Genomic DNA, 15,449 nt, shown 5'->3' with positions numbered 1-15,449 from the left:
TTAAAGCACTCAACAAGCGTATTGGAACCTATTCCCCACACCTGATTTCTTTTAAACCCGACTTTCCCAACATCCACAGGACGAATTCCTTCCTTAGAGCAGAAAGACGCGTCTTCTTTTCCCTTAAATCAAAAACCTCAATAATGTCCAATTCCAGTTCTGACTCCATGGATCATGTTCCCATACTTTCAAGAATAGAGAAGAAGGGAGTCAAAAGGCAAAGAACTCCGGTTCTCGATACTAGGGCTGCCATTGAAGATTGGACAGACGACGAAATTGTTTTAACCACAAGCCAAAAACCCCAAAAAATAGCCATTTCAGGCGAGGACGCGTCCTATTCCCAGGACGCGTTGAATTCTCAAGGCTCGGCTCCCTCTCAGGACGCGTCACCTCTCAGCGTGAATGAATTTGAAAGGAGGATTCCTGACCCCGAAACATATCCAGTATCCCCTCAGAAATCAGACTCCCCTCTGGAACATTGGAATCCTTCAGATGTTGAAGTGGACTGTGACTGGACCAGACTTGACACTCTAACTGAGGCAGAGAAGAATGCTAGAAGAAAAAGAGAGGGCAAGCTGGCATGCGTAGCTCTTGACTCGACGGCAACCGATTGGGAAATTCAATGGCACATGAAGTACTATGACATGGAGGGAATCTGGGCGCGCCCTCTTCGAACCATGAGGCCACACATTTTCAATATCGGGAACCAAAGGATCCCCAGAATGGTGCTTACTCCAAAGTTAATTTCCTTGGGTGTGGGCGCGCCTTTGCATCCATACATTAAGAAAATCTTAAAATGGTACGACGTAGCTCCAGTCCAACTATCACCAAATTCATACAAACTAGCCTGAGCTCTGTTCATCATGTACCATAACCTAAGGCTGGGCGCGCCCTCAATGAAAGAATTCAGCTTCTTTTACAGCATCAGGAAATCAATTCCCGGGTACCACTTCCTGGTAGTCAATAAATGGTTGAACAACAAGGGATTCAACGAAGGTAAAATTAGCCACGAAAGAGACTGGAAGGAGCCATTCTTCTATATTTATGATGTCAAAAGGACACGCGTTCGCTTCAACTTGGAACCAAGTGAGTCCAACATTCAGGACGCGTCCCCTTCATCAGGGCGCGCCTTTTCTTTTATACCCATTTCTTTGTCTTCTTTGTTGTAACCTATCCTCCCTTCTCTTAGATAAAAGGACCCAGAAAGAGCTTGCAGGAAAGAAGAAGAAGAGAGCAGAAAAGGTGTTACAGTATGCTAAAAACATTTCAACCTCAAGGACATGATCACCGAGGAGAACTTGAAGAAAATAGGAGCTTTGTCCCCACGAGTGGGTTCTCTCTGCAAATTTCGAGATTTCCACAATGGGAAACCTATCCTTACTGCTTCTGAAAAGTCCAAAGGGCTCCAAGCCACAGAAATTATTCAGCCAGACATCACCAAAAAGGTGGATTTAGAGCAGGGTAAGAAATCATTGTACGTACGACGCGTCACGGCGTTAGGACGCGTCGTATTTATGCTCACCTTTTCCCTTAATTTTAGCATAATTTATAAAAGTTACTTCATATATGCACTATCACCTTGGACGCGCCCTACCCCCCGGGCATGTCTCCTCATTCTAGAAAACGTCTTAGGTAAGACGCGTCATACCGTTAGGACGCGTCATTACCACACATTTATTAATCTTTATGTTCATTTATATCTGACATGCACGTAGACCTTTATATCATGAAATAGGCGCGTCCTACTTTTAGGACGCGTCTCCTTGTACCCAACTAATTCCTTTCAATGTTTATATTGCAGACATGGCCTCTCTCCCCAAAGGGTTCGCAATTGGGGCTTCCAAAAAACTAAGGGCAAGGAAACAGGCTCCCACAAAGGTTGATTCAAAGGCAAAAACCCCACCTCCTGCTGCAACTCCTTCTCCCCCTCCAAAGATAACAGAGACTCCCGCGTTTGAAATTCCTGAGGAGGGGGAGGACGCGCCCTCGAAACGCCAAAAGATCATTCCTGACGATCAGTCCTTCGTTCTTAGATACCTGGGCGCGTCCTCTGTTGGGGATTTCTCAGAGGATGAAGTCAGAGGCTGGACTTTCAGAACAGAGCAACAAACAGAAAAAGCCATGGTGAAGGCCGCAGCTGAGCTTCACCTTCATGCCCGACAGAGTGCCAACATGGCGGCAAGGCTCAGGGCGCGTCTTGCAGTTACTGATACTGCAAAGAGCCAGGCCGAAGACAAGGTCAAATCTCTGGAAAAACACATTGCCCTGCTCACCAAAGAAAAAGATGCTGAAATCAGACGCCTAGAGGGCGAGAGGACGCGTCTAAAAACAGAAAAAGCTGTTTTGGAAGGTAATGTCTCTGCAATGGAAAAGCAAATGGACAGCGTCATCGCCCTGAACTCCACCATGCAGCTGGAACTTGACATCCTGAATGATGACAGGCTGCATGGATGGACAGAGGAGAAAAAGCTAGTTTACCAGCATGGTTTCCAGGCTGGGTTTGAAGAATGGTGCTCTGGGTTTATTGCCAACGACCCAGAGTATACATTCTCAAAGTTTGATGCAGATACCCAGATATGGGTAAACGACTTCAGGGTAAGGGCCGCAGACTCCATCAAAAACAAGAGGATTTTCCTGGGCTTAGAGGAGGAGGACGCGTCCCCTGCTCCTCTCCAAACTCAAACTCCCCCTCAAGAAGGCCAAAACAAACCAGATGACGCGCCTCCTCTCTAGGACGCGTCCTTATTTACTTGAACTATTTAAGGGTGCAGGCCCCTTGAAGCCTTGCAAATTGTAAAGACTATTTCTAAGCATTCACTCATTCTGCACCTTTTTTTTTTATAAATCCTTTTTGCTTTATTCATGCATATTTTCACTCAAGTCTTTTACTTTACCATGCATATGGGCGCGTCCTACTCTTAGGACGCGTCTATTTCATTCACATGCTCATTGCCCACATACATCATTTTGGGCGCGTCCTTCCCATTTGGGCGCATTTTTATATTTTCTTGTCTGCAAAAATATATGAGCACAGTACCATATTATACACAAGTTTGATCAAGACACAAAGCTCTAACGGGCGCGTCCTAAGCAGCAGGACGCGTCCTGAGACCAAACACAGGATATCCTGGGGACATTTAATATAAAGGAGCATCAACCAAGATAACTTGGGCGCATCCTTAAAATAGTACATTTCACTTGAGTTTCATTGTTCTCTTTGTCATCCATTACTTGTTATTCACACAAAACCTTTAACTGAGGGCGCGCCCTACATCTAGGACGCGTCATGGGACCAAGCAAACTGAGCAAAAATCCTCTTAGAAAGTTTCAGTATTTTATTTATAATACGCTCTGGTGTCAAAAGTGCACCAGTCCCACGGCTACTATGTTTTGTGGGGAAATTATTTCTAAAAATTGACCCTTCAAACTAGTCCCAAGGTAAGTAGTACATGCACTACCCCCCTAGGCTAGGAGGAATTTATTTAATTCTAGCCTATAAACTGGGCATAAACCAAAATAATAAAAGAAATATGCAAGGGGCCAAAGCCACGCCTTACTGGTAATACTTTCGGAGATGTTCCGCATTCCAAGCTCGCGGAATCAGCTTCCCGTCCATGTCTTCAAGGTGATAAGTCCCCTTCCACATGATAGACTTTATTATGTACGGTCCTTCCCAATTAGCTCCAAACACTCCATGTTGGGGGTTCTTCGTATTGGGCATCACTTTCCTAAGTACCAAATCCCCCACCTCCAGCAACTGTCCTTTTACCTTCTTGTTATAATACCTTGCGATGCGCTGCTGATATGCTGCTAGCCTTAGCTGAGAATTTTCCCTCGTCTCCTCTAAGAGATCTAAATGAAGCCTTTGATTAACCTCAGCGTCCTCTTTCCCGTAACAGTCTCTGCGAAGTGATCCCGATCTAACTTCCACGGGGACCATAGCTTCGTAACCGTAAGTCAGCATAAACGGCGTTTCTCCCGTAGTAGATCGCGGTGTAGTGTTGTATGACCACATCACCTTCGGGAGTTCTTCAGGCCAATTCCCTTTACGTTCCTCCAGCTTGGTTTTGAGGGTATGTTTTATTATTTTGTTAACAGCCTCTGTTTGTCCATTGCTTTGAGGATGATAGACCGCCGCAAACTCCTTCTTGATTTTCAACTCCTCACATAGCTGTCGCAACTCCTTGCTATCAAACTGTTTTTCATTGTCGGAGACCAGCTTGTAAGGGATTCCAAACCTGCATACAATTGAGTTGAAAACAAAATCTCTGATTTTCTTTGCGGCGATAGTAGCCAGTGGCATAGCTTCCGCCCATTTAGTAAAGTAATCGACCGCAACCACTGCATATTTGACGTCTCCTTTAGCTTTCGGCAATTCTCCGATAAGATCGATTCCCCACATGGCGAACGGCCATGGGCTTGCCATAGGCGTCAAGAGTGTAGCTGGCATAGACGAGTAGTTTACAAAGCGCTGGCAGCGATCACATGCCTTGACGAAATTTGTAGCATCTTCTCTCATTGTGGGCCAATAATACCCTTGGCGCAACACTTTCATTGCCAACGAGCTACCCCCCGAGTGATTGCCACAGATTCCTTCATGCACCTCTCTTAGGATGTAATTTCCTTCTTCTTCTTCAACACACCTGAGTAGAGGTTGGTTGAACCCTCTCTTGTATAGGACTTCATCGTATATCACATATCTTGCGGCTTGATAACGGAGTCGACGAGCCATAAACTTATCTTCGGGGAGTGTTCCCTTGCGAATGTAAGCTAGAATGGGCGTCATCCATGTTTCTTTGGGAGCTTCATCCACTTGCATAGTTTCTATCTCTGGGATACTAGGAACCTCCTGGATTTCAAGAGGGATGGATCCTAATAATACAGCCTCTTGTTGCGACCCCATTTTTGCCAAAGCATCCGCATTACTGTTTTTCTCCCGCGGAACGCATTCCAATCTAACTTCTTTGAACATTCCAATCAGGCGCTGTACACATCTCAAGTATAATTCTGTTCGCGGGCCTCGCGCTTGAAACCCCCCATTCACCTGATTCACTACCAACTCTGAGTCACTTCTTGCAATTAAGTTTCGCACCCCCATTTCCAGAGCGATTTTCAGGCCATTAATCAGCGCCTCATACTCCGCATCATTATTAGTTGCATAAAACTTGAAATGAATTGCGCTCATCAGGTGGTGGCCTTCCGGAGATACAAGTACTATGCCCGCACCTGCTCCTCCATTGTTAACCGCCCCATCCACATGCAAGATCCACCAAGGATGCGGAAACTCCTCCAAAGATTCCTCGGCATGAGGTGGATATAGCAATACCAAAGCTTTATCATCAATTTCAGAATCAAATTCCAGCAAGAAATCGGCTAAGGCTTGCCCTTTTATCGCTGTTCGAGGCACATATTCCAAATCAAACTGTCCCAACTCCACAGCCCATTTCAGCATTCTGCCTGATGACTCGGGTCTATGCAGGACCTGTCGCAGCGGGTATGCTGTACGAACTTCAACTCTATGGGCTTGAAAATACGGCCGCAATTTTCTTGACGCAAGAATCAGGGCGTAAACCAGTTTCTCCATATTTGTGTAGCGAGTTTCCGCGTCGTGTAACCGCTTGCTCACATAGTACACTGGTGATTGCTGCCCGTCTTCCTCTCTTACCAGAACCGCACTGATCGAATATTCAGACACTGCGAGGTACAGCATTAGATTTTCCCCATCCAATGGCTTTGACAACATGGGAGGATGTCCCAGTTGCTCCTTGATTCTTTTGAAAGCCTCTTCACATTCTGACGTCCATACAAAGTCTTTCCCAGCCAATTTAATCGCCTTGAAAAACTCCTTGCATCTATCAGACGACTTGGAAACAAATCGATTTAACGCGGCGATTCTCCCAGTCAAACTCTGCACCTGTTTCTTCCAAAGTAGGCGCGTCCTAAGGTACTGGACGCGTCCTCTCTTCCACAATGCAATATCGGATTTGACTGTCTGTAAGCCGCATTTGACCCGAATCAATCTCAATGCCAAATTTTGGGCATAACAGATGACATATCGGTTCCTAAGTTAACTTGGACCTCCTCTTAATCTTCAAAATGTGGCCCTGAATTGACTTGCATTTTATCGGGTTTTGTTCTCTCTACTTCAGTAGCATTCAGCACAGCAAAATTGGCCAATGCACATTCAGATTTCAGGTAGTTGTAAACTCCACACACACACATACTGTTAGTCTGTAACTAATGAAATCCGCAACCTACGTACACCTCAAGGTGTTAGAGAATGCCTGGCCAGGATCTTATATTGTACGTGTTATGTTAAGTTATCGGTTCATCCTCAAATCTTAGGAAATTATCAACCGGATCCTGTATTATATTCCAACATTAAGTATACGCAAACACTTGCAAATGGAGAATATAGCGCTAAATATAGAAATCGCGCTTAAATCGTTTTGGCCAAGTGTATTAGTAGATGTTTTGGCCTTTAACGGTCCTCTCGAAAATATGACTAAGATCTCATATAATACTTGTACATGTATACAAACATCTACTGCTGTCTGTGTACTTTGCCTTTGCACAATTTCATTATTCCTCTGATCTTCAACATTTTTGATAGCTTCATCTAGAGGTAAAAACATCGCGAATATTGGAAAAAAGACCAGACAAGGAATATTGTCGGAGATTTGCTACCTCATACCAAGAGTTAAGCACATTGTAGTTTTTGTCTGTGCCTGAAAAGGCCAACTGTATGCCTAGACTGCAGTCAATATTGCCACCACTGCTTTTGCACTTGGATGTTGGTACTGCGCAGTCTGTGTTGTTAACACAAACAGATTCCCCTGAGCAAGCACCGCAACCATACTTTTTCCAGAACAGGTTTTGAAGGGTACCAGTTTCAAATTCAAGGACCTGCAAATGTATGTAAAACAAGTTTGATAGTGCAGCTTTAACATGGAGATAATGGATTAGAGAGAAAGCATAGAAAATGGTTGTTAGAATAATATAAGATCCTGAAAAGAGCCATTTTCTAACACCTTGAGGTTTTAGATGAGCTGGTTACTTAACAAGTTCAGGCTGACAGAGGACTCAAACTCGATCCTTGCCCCCCCAATATGGGACAGGAAAGGCAAATTTATGCCCCAAAGATGGGCGTCCGTGATCCACTGTTCAACCCATAAATGGGCTTTCGAGTGAGGAGGAGTGTTAGAATAGTATAAGATCCTGGAAAAGGTCATTCTCTAATACCTTGAGGTTTTAGATGAGCTGATTACTCAACAAGGCTTTTTAGACAGGCTCGAATGACATGCTAACATGAACTTGGGAAGCTTATTCTTTATCTCAGTCTCAGAAGTTAGTTAAACTAAGGGAAGCAAAGAGCACTGTCTTCTCCAATATGATCCTCTACTCCAAAACCCCGAAAACTTAATCAAAATTGGAAAAATTATATTCTACTCTTCATTCTTTACTCAGAGAGGTAGGTTTCTCCTTCAACAGAGTATTTCTTTACCAAAATTTAATAAACATGGTGCAAATAGACCAGATAAAAATTAGCAAGGATAGCAAGTTGTCATACCAAAGTAAAACTATTCACGGTGTGAGTACCATCTGTAACAAAGACAGGCGGAGATCTTGCAGCAAACTGTCTCCCAGCAAATGCCACCATATGTCCACCAGAATTACCCTAAAAATTGCATAGTGCATATAAAATTGAATTAAACTATAGACAAACTAGTATCATAGTTTGAGGATGGTGATCTAGTAAATTATCCGGCAAATGAAACAACTGTCTGAGGAAAATACTGTGTGACCACTGATCACAATTCACAACCATGCTCTTTGAAAGCCAATTTTTTACAGTGACATCCATTTTATGTGATTACATTGCATAAAACGAGAAACGTATGATTATGTAGTCCAGTAAACGTGTTCTGTTGAAGTTAGAGAAGAAATACGAAGTGTATTTCACAGAAACGACCTCTTAACAATCCTAATACCTAACTGAATACCAATACAAAGAACTCAGTATTCAATTATAATTCAGATAAATTGAATCTGCCAACATCTTCTAAGTAGTAAATCGTTTAAGCCTTTGTAAAGCCTAATCTTCAGGCCAAATTCAGAGAAAAGTTACACTAATGAATTTTACAAATTAGAAGTCTTTGTAAAGCCTGATCAGAAAAGACCAAAGCAACACAAAGATTCAAGCTCGCAGTCCAAATTTTACATTCTCAAACGCCCCATAACACAAAATACACGACAACACAATGCAGAAAAGCGTTTTAAAGAAAACTTGACATACCCCTTTGAAGTCACTGCTATTGACAGATAAAAGAGATATTTCATCAACTCTCGGCCTAAAGAGGGCAACTTTGGCACTTCCAGCCAGAGGCAAACGTTTATCGCAAGGCGAAAGCTGAACTTGATCAAAGAAAAATGATTCCTTAGGGGCAAAGGCAAGACCAAATGTAAATCCATCATTTTTCTTGACTTTAGTATCAGAACATGGTTCATACACAGGATTCGAGTCTTTGCCATTGCACGTAATCGCGATCATCATCATGATCATCGACACGATCACCTTCCTCATCATACCTTCCACAAATTGCTAAATTTCAGATTCATAGATCAAATATCATGATCATTTAGCAGGGTGACAAGAACAAAGCAAACAATATATTTTAATGCATTACAAGCCACAGCTGGAAAAGATCAAATCATCTTGCATTTAACAAACACTTATCATATACAGAAGAAGAAGAATTCATGTAAAGCTTACCACAAGAAAGATTGAATCTTTGACGCAGGATCCAAAAAATGTTAATAAAAATTAATCAAGATTTTTGATAACTTAAAAAAATTGATTTAGTGAAGATGGGTTGAGTGTAACTCAAATTTGGGGTTTGATTAATAGTTTTGCATTATAGTACTCCCTCCGTCCCAATTTATCTGTCTTGTTTGACTTTTTGCGGTTAAATTGACCCAATTTTGACTGAAAATTTTATATAGTATATAATCGAAAAAAAGTATAAAAATTATATCATTAAAGTCTGCTTTAATGTGTATTCTTCGGTTTTTCAAAATAATAAAAGATTGATGTTTAATTTACGGTCAAATCAATTTGATCATAAAAAGTCAAACATGACAGATAAATTGGGACGGAGGGAGTATATCTTAGTTTCGGTCAAGTATCGAAAAGGCCAACAACGTGATGTGACTAACACAAAGACGTTTTATTCGGCAGGCCAGGTGGGTCTAGTTCGATCAAGAATATGTTTTTTTGACAAACGATGAACAATACGTTAATACCGGAAAAGCTCCTCGGAGCGAGATGACAATCGGGGCGGATCGGCTCCGAGATACGGCTTTATCTATATCCGAATTTTTTATTTATAATCCGAACTTGAAAAATACCCTGAAATGCATGTATATATTATATTTTTATTTTAATTACTTTTGCATAAATAATTTGATGACCTTTTTATATATAATATCCACGTGAATATAAAATTAGTCATATAATTTATTCATGTGAAATGACGGATTTGAAAGAGAAAGAGTTGGAAGCTTCCCTCGAGAAGTTGAAGCGTTTGCTAGAGTCTGTTTCTGGTAAGTTCTGCAGAATCCCTCAATAGTTTTATATTATGATGGATAGTATGCATAATAGTTTCCCGGAGGCGGATCTAGGGGGTCCAGGGGTCCCTGGCCCCCCCTAAATTTTTCAAATATGATTGAATTTTGTATGTTTAATATTCAAGTTGCTACCATAGCCTAGATGGTTGTTAGTCTTGTAATTCTTCCTGGAAACCAAGGATTGAACCCATTCCCCTACATTTGCTTTGTAAATTTGTGTTTTGCTGTATTACCGTATATATCTCTTTAATTTTTACATTTTTATATAAGTCAAACCATATAAATTCTGGAGAACTTGTGATGCATCATGGTGAACTGGTGATATATACAAATTATTCTTTAAATCTTATAATTTTTCAGTAATGGTTTTCAAACTTTCAAGTAAAATAAAAAAATTTACGCATATAAATTTGGCACGAAATTTTTTTCGAATGTTACGCATGAAAGTTTGGCACGAAAATTTTTTCGAACCCCGCTAAAAAAATTTCTGCGTCCGCCACTGGTTTCCCCTGCCAAAATTTTCTTCTGTGGGAACACCCCTATTGAGGAGGGTGTGGCTCATCATAATGCCTTGCTTAATTTCGTCGATTTCATGTAAATTTTAGTTTGATTATCTTAAATCAGAGGTTAAGCTGTTGATATTAACGCGTTTTTATGCTGTTTGATTTTTGCTAAATCTCTCCAAGGTTCTGGGGATCGTCCTTTTCCCAAGGCGGAAACATCGGCTTCCAGTGCAGACCATATCTTAGGGTATCTCTCACAGGTGTTGTTCATTTCTTTTTTATCCTGTTCTATGGCTTTTCCACCCTGTTTTATTGCTATTTACATTGTTGGATTACTCTATGATTGTGATTGCAGGTCATGATGTGGGCTGCAGCTGACCCGGAGGGTGTTGGAAAGAATCTGCAGGTCGTTGAATTGTCCAGGATGGTGAAGGAGCAACTTGATCCTGTTAACAAAACAGTAAATGAACTCCGTCTTGGAGCATGGGATTCCAACCTCGTTAACTGAAAATGAAAAAAATGTACACTGGTCAATTACTTGTACAGTATGTTGCACATGAATTTCTCCGTCATAGTGAAATTCTAGATCCGCCACTGCTTGCGTGATACATCTCGTTACAAATAAATACTTAATCAGACCGGTAAATGAAGTCCAGATATAAGATCATAAAAGCCTTAGCCATGTTAACAAATAGTAAGAACACTTTCGATTTTTCGAGAATGTATTCAACTGGCTGGTGGTACAAATTGCAGTGAAGACAGCTCGGGTTCGTCGTAAGTTTAGCAGAGGGTGACTTCTTCTCTGAAACAGTGGAAGCACCTCTGTCTAAGCTTCTACTATATTGTTTACTTGAATCCTAAACAGAAATCTGCAATTGTTATTAACACTTTTCCTTATTGGTCATTAGTCTGTTCTTGTATACTATTTTGGGCCCGTGTCCTGATCATAGATGGTTATAACCATTATCCGAAAAAAATTCTCGTGAATAGGTTTAATATGAAAATTTGATGTGAATACAAGAGGTCACGTCACTCTATCCGCGCTTAAATTTCATTTCAAGGTTCTTCTGGTCAGCGGAAATTTTCCTCGAATACATTGTTTGCCTACAATAGATGTACATGAACCAGCACCCTATTATATTATATATTTTGTTAAATTGTGAACTTTTCAGTTTTAAATTTTTACATTACACCTGTACAATCCCAAGTATGCAGCTCAAAATTATCACAGCTTGCAACTGTTAACTCTGCAACTTACTGTTAACTCTGCAACCAGATAACTTGACTGAAAGTGGAAAAAGCTCCATATCAAGCGCCTGTAGCTCAGTGGATAGAGCGTCTGTTTCCTAAGCAGAAAGTCGAAGGTTCGACCCCTTCCTGGCGCGTTTCTTTACCGAAATTTCCCAAAAAATTATTGATTTTTTTTTAAATACAAAAATATCATTTTTTTTAGATAATTTGACTAAAAACTCAAATCACGTTTATTTGGTTCATCTTATAAGCAATCAAGCATGATATGTTTATATGCGTTTCAATGATTTTTAACATTTTAATTGTCACTACATGTGCTATAAATTTAATTACACAAATTATTTTCTGTAATTTGATTCATGTATGAAAAATGCAAAAAAAAAAAAATATGAGGTATAGAAGAAAACTTGAAAATTCCCAAAAAATTATCGATTTTTTTTAAAATACAAAAATATCATATTTTTTTTGGTACGATGGTTAATTTGACTAAAAACTGAAATCACGTTTATTTGGTTCATCTTATTAGCGTTTTAATGATTTTTAACATTTTAACCGTCATTACATATGCTATAAATTTAACCACACAAAAATATTTTCTGTAATTTGATTCAGTATGAAAAATGCAAAAAGTTACCTGGGGTATATAAGAAAACTTATTTTAAAATCGCATCTTGTTAGCATGGTATTCGTTGTCAAATTAAATATTTTCTAGTAGTATTTCGGAATGCAAACTAATATAATTTTAAAAATTTGAGCTTACACAGATTTGTATAATCCATAGTAATTTAATTAAAAATTTATCAAAATTTTTAGTGAAAGTAGCTTATGCTGATGATTGTTTGTTTAAATTATTCGGAAATGTAGTATCAATTTGTAATCATAAATCAGGTTATAGTGATCTAGAGATGAGATATTATATATTAAATTATGTGTTTGGGTGAGTATTGAAATTAATATTTTTAAGTTAATAATTTTAATTTAAATATATTTATTTAATTTATTATTTTTAATATATTTTCGATTCATTTATTTATTTTGATATTAAGCATTTACACTAATTACTTAAATAAAAATTAAAATAATAGAGCTAAAATTGATTCTCAAATTACTCGTCTCTTATAACCAACTCCTTTGTCTAAGGAGCGGGCATTAAATAATTTATTTTCATCTCCCTCTTTGATATAGAAAAACCCATACTTTGGGTTTGAGTGAATATTAATTGTTTTTCTTCAAAATCAAGTATCATGTGGGCTGTTGAAATGATCAAAATTAATATCTGATTTCAGAATTTGGTTAACTAAACGATCCCGAATAATATTATATCGAGCCATGTTCATAATTTGATCGTTAGAAAGCAGGAGGTTTAATATATAATAATAATATATATTATTATATATTTACAGTTGGACTTTTAAAAAAGATAAGTCATACCATTCATTTAACAAAAATAATTTTGTCTTATTTTATAAATAATTTAAAATTTAAATTAATCATTACCTCTAATTAACTTGTTATCTCACCAAGATTATAACTTTACCAAGATTTGTTTTTCCAATAATCAAAATGAATATTTTAATATAAATTGCAATTGGACTAGCTACACTTTTAACTACACTTGCACAAAAGCATGTGCAGTTGAGCACTAGCAGAACAAGGTTTACACATAACAAAATCTGTGCAACTCCTAGCTGATACCACCAGCTACCTGTGGTTTGAGTTGCTAGTTTACAAGGTTGTTTGTTTTGCTATATTATCCACTGTCTGTCTCTGTAGTCTATCTATATATAATGCATTAAGTTGTGCACACAAATCTCACACTCTGAAACTTACAAAGACTACTACTTCTGCTGCTGCTACTGCTGCTACCAACCAATTATATTGAAGAATGCCGGGAGTTATGGATAGCTGGACAAATGAGCTGACCAAGCTACGAACCTGGGGTTCGGGCATGCTGTCGAGTGGTTCGAGCCAAGCTGATCAGGCGGTTAGGTCTGAGGAAGCTGGATCAAAATCACCCACCATTGTTCAATTTACGCGACTTCACTTCCCTGTCAAATTGCATTGTTCAGAGGCTACAGTGTCTATGATGGTGGATTGCTTTAATCCATAGTTGGTTTTAACTTGTTATGAGTAATAATTCTGTATTGTAAATTTTGTCATTGTCCTGTAACACTTGCTTATTGTTTTGTATGAAAAAAGCAAAATTATACTGTCTTTAGAGAATATTATGAGCTTCATTTATAAAATCTGGGACCGTTTGGGGGAAAATGCATACTCAAATCAATAGACTACATTTATGGATTGTGTTCGACAATTTTAGTTGAAACTTGGCAACTCTGCAGGGAGACTGTCAACAGTAAAAACTGATTTTTGGCACCTATTGAACATGATGTACATGGTGTTACTTTACGGATTGAAGTTTACCTATGAATCTAGTTGGAAGCTTAAGCCTTAAGACAATATCATACTAACGTGGAGTTAGGTCAGCTTAGCAAAGCCGAACACAGTATTCAACCAAGTCTAGCCTGGTCAAGGAGTTGGAACATGCCTGAACTATACAAATACATGACAGGTTCGAAGCACGGATAGTTGACGATGTTGTTCAAGCTGTTCTACAACATCATCACCTAGAAATCGATACTTAAAGTTGCGGAAACTAGATCAACCTTCAAGAGACAAGCTTGTATGATATAGGAGATATTACTCTTTTTTTAAATCTAATTAACACCAAGGCCCTTTTTTACAGTCCACTGTTTCTTCTAATAAAATCAAAGTGTGTTTCATGTAAAAAATACTCCCTCCGTCCCTCCCAGATGTTTACATTTGGGTGGGGCGCTGAGTTTAAGAAAAATGATAAAATAGTGGAGAAAAGTTGAAAAAATGAGTAAAGTTGTGGGACCGATTAATATTATATGTATAAAGTGGGTATAGTGGAGGAAAATAGTGGATGTAGTTAATTTAAAAATTATAAAAACTTTACTATTTTTGGAAATTTTTGAAATGTAAACAATTTTGGAAAGTGTAAACAAATGGGAGGGACAGATGGAGTAATAAGCAACAACAATGACTTAACAAACAGCCAATAAAATAAAATGGAGAAAATGAATAAAAGAAAGTTTGTCTGTTTTCTGTTATAGAAAAACAGACAAATTTTATCTATTCATAAAAAACTATGCACACACAGAACATGGTTTACAATATCTGTTCAACTCCTAGCTGATACCACCACCTACCTGTAGTTTAAGTTGCTAGTTTATAAGTTTGTTGAATTAGCTACATATTATAACACATTATCAACACTTTATGTCTGTAGTCTTCTGTCTATATATAATGCATCAAACTGTGCATCCAATAACAAACAACACTCAAATCTCACACTGCTTACAAAGATAATTACTACTACTTCTGATACTACTACTGCTACTACTACTGCTACTACTACGCTACTTAGCAATTATATTGAAGAATGCCGGGAGTTATGGAGAGCTGGACCAATGAGCTGACCAAGCTAGGAACCTGGGGTTCGACCGTGCTGTCGAGTGGTTCGAGCCAAGCTGATCAGGCGGTTAGGTCTGAGGAAGCTGGATCAAAATCACCCACCATTGTTCAATTTACGCGACTTCACTTCCCTGTCAAATTGCATTGCTCGGAGACTGCAGTGGCTATGATGGTGGACTGTTTTAATCCATAGTTGGTTTCAACTTGTTATGAGTAATAAAAGTTGTATTGTAAATTTTGTCATTGTCTTTTGACAGTTGATGGTGAATGAACAAAACTATGGTTTTTCAATTGCTTCAATCAAAGAATTTTTTTATTAACTAGACTTTTATGTCTTGCATACAAATGAGTATTTCTTATAACAAATTTCGGGATGATCAAGAATCAAAATCAGAATATGGGACAACAATACAAGAAATAAGTCATTTATTAAATGAGTTATTTTGAAAAAAATACTTATTTAGTTTCAAAAAAAGTTATTTATATGCACACATTGCGGTTAAAGTTCGAATTTGATAATTTTTAAATATATCTCTTCTATATATAATAAAGACTAAACTACCCCTATTT

General features: G+C 38.7%; 3 protein-coding genes and 1 non-coding gene across 4 annotated transcripts; 2 read left to right on the top strand and 2 right to left on the bottom strand.

Annotated features, from left to right (window-relative positions):
* Positions 1–2,918: 2,918 nt before the first annotated feature.
* On the bottom strand, positions 2,919–3,940 carry LOC141684881 (uncharacterized). The gene is made up of 2 exons (XM_074490019.1): positions 3,567–3,940; positions 2,919–3,012 (listed from the first exon to the last, which is right to left on the bottom strand). The coding sequence occupies exons 1-2, from the start codon at positions 3,938–3,940 to the stop codon at positions 2,919–2,921; spliced, it is 468 nt and encodes a 155-aa protein (XP_074346120.1).
* A 2,421-nt stretch (positions 3,941–6,361) lies between these two features.
* Positions 6,362–8,900, bottom strand: LOC141686909 (uncharacterized). The gene is made up of 4 exons (XM_074492008.1): positions 8,774–8,900; positions 8,297–8,589; positions 7,571–7,678; positions 6,362–6,906 (listed from the first exon to the last, which is right to left on the bottom strand). The coding sequence occupies exons 2-4, from the start codon at positions 8,585–8,587 to the stop codon at positions 6,616–6,618; spliced, it is 690 nt and encodes a 229-aa protein (XP_074348109.1). The 5' UTR covers positions 8,588–8,589; positions 8,774–8,900; the 3' UTR covers positions 6,362–6,615.
* A 630-nt stretch (positions 8,901–9,530) lies between these two features.
* On the top strand, positions 9,531–10,909 carry LOC141683166 (uncharacterized). The gene is made up of 3 exons (XM_074487853.1): positions 9,531–9,603; positions 10,314–10,390; positions 10,486–10,909. The coding sequence occupies exons 1-3, from the start codon at positions 9,531–9,533 to the stop codon at positions 10,636–10,638; spliced, it is 303 nt and encodes a 100-aa protein (XP_074343954.1). The 3' UTR covers positions 10,639–10,909.
* A 533-nt stretch (positions 10,910–11,442) lies between these two features.
* On the top strand, positions 11,443–11,515 carry TRNAR-CCU (transfer RNA arginine (anticodon CCU)). The gene has a single exon. It is a non-coding gene; the product is annotated as a tRNA-Arg (tRNA).
* The last annotated feature ends 3,934 nt before the right edge of the window (positions 11,516–15,449 follow it).

The sequence above is a fragment of the Apium graveolens genome, chromosome 9 (assembly GCF_009905375.1).
Source record: "Apium graveolens cultivar Ventura chromosome 9, ASM990537v1, whole genome shotgun sequence".
NCBI lineage: Eukaryota > Viridiplantae > Streptophyta > Magnoliopsida > Apiales > Apiaceae > Apium > Apium graveolens.
This window is presented reverse-complemented; position numbering and strand designations above follow the sequence as displayed.

Coding starts and splice junctions, on each gene's coding strand:
- LOC141686909 (XM_074492008.1), bottom strand. CDS start 8,587: ATGATGAGGAAGGTGATCGTGTCGATGATCATGATGATGATCGCGATT. Junction 7,679..8,296: donor ATAGCAGTGACTTCAAAGGG/GTATGTCAAGTT, acceptor TGCAATTTTTAG/GGTAATTCTGGTGGACATAT. Junction 6,907..7,570: donor CCGTGAATAGTTTTACTTTG/GTATGACAACTT, acceptor ATACATTTGCAG/GTCCTTGAATTTGAAACTGG.
- LOC141684881 (XM_074490019.1), bottom strand. CDS start 3,940: ATGGTCCCCGTGGAAGTTAGATCGGGATCACTTCGCAGAGACTGTTAC. Junction 3,013..3,566: donor AATGCGGAACATCTCCGAAA/GTATTACCAGTA, acceptor ATATTTTTGCAG/ACAAGAAAATATAAAAATGC.
- LOC141683166 (XM_074487853.1), top strand. CDS start 9,531: ATGACGGATTTGAAAGAGAAAGAGTTGGAAGCTTCCCTCGAGAAGTTG. Junction 9,604..10,313: donor TTTGCTAGAGTCTGTTTCTG/GTAAGTTCTGCA, acceptor AATCTCTCCAAG/GTTCTGGGGATCGTCCTTTT. Junction 10,391..10,485: donor TCTTAGGGTATCTCTCACAG/GTGTTGTTCATT, acceptor TTGTGATTGCAG/GTCATGATGTGGGCTGCAGC.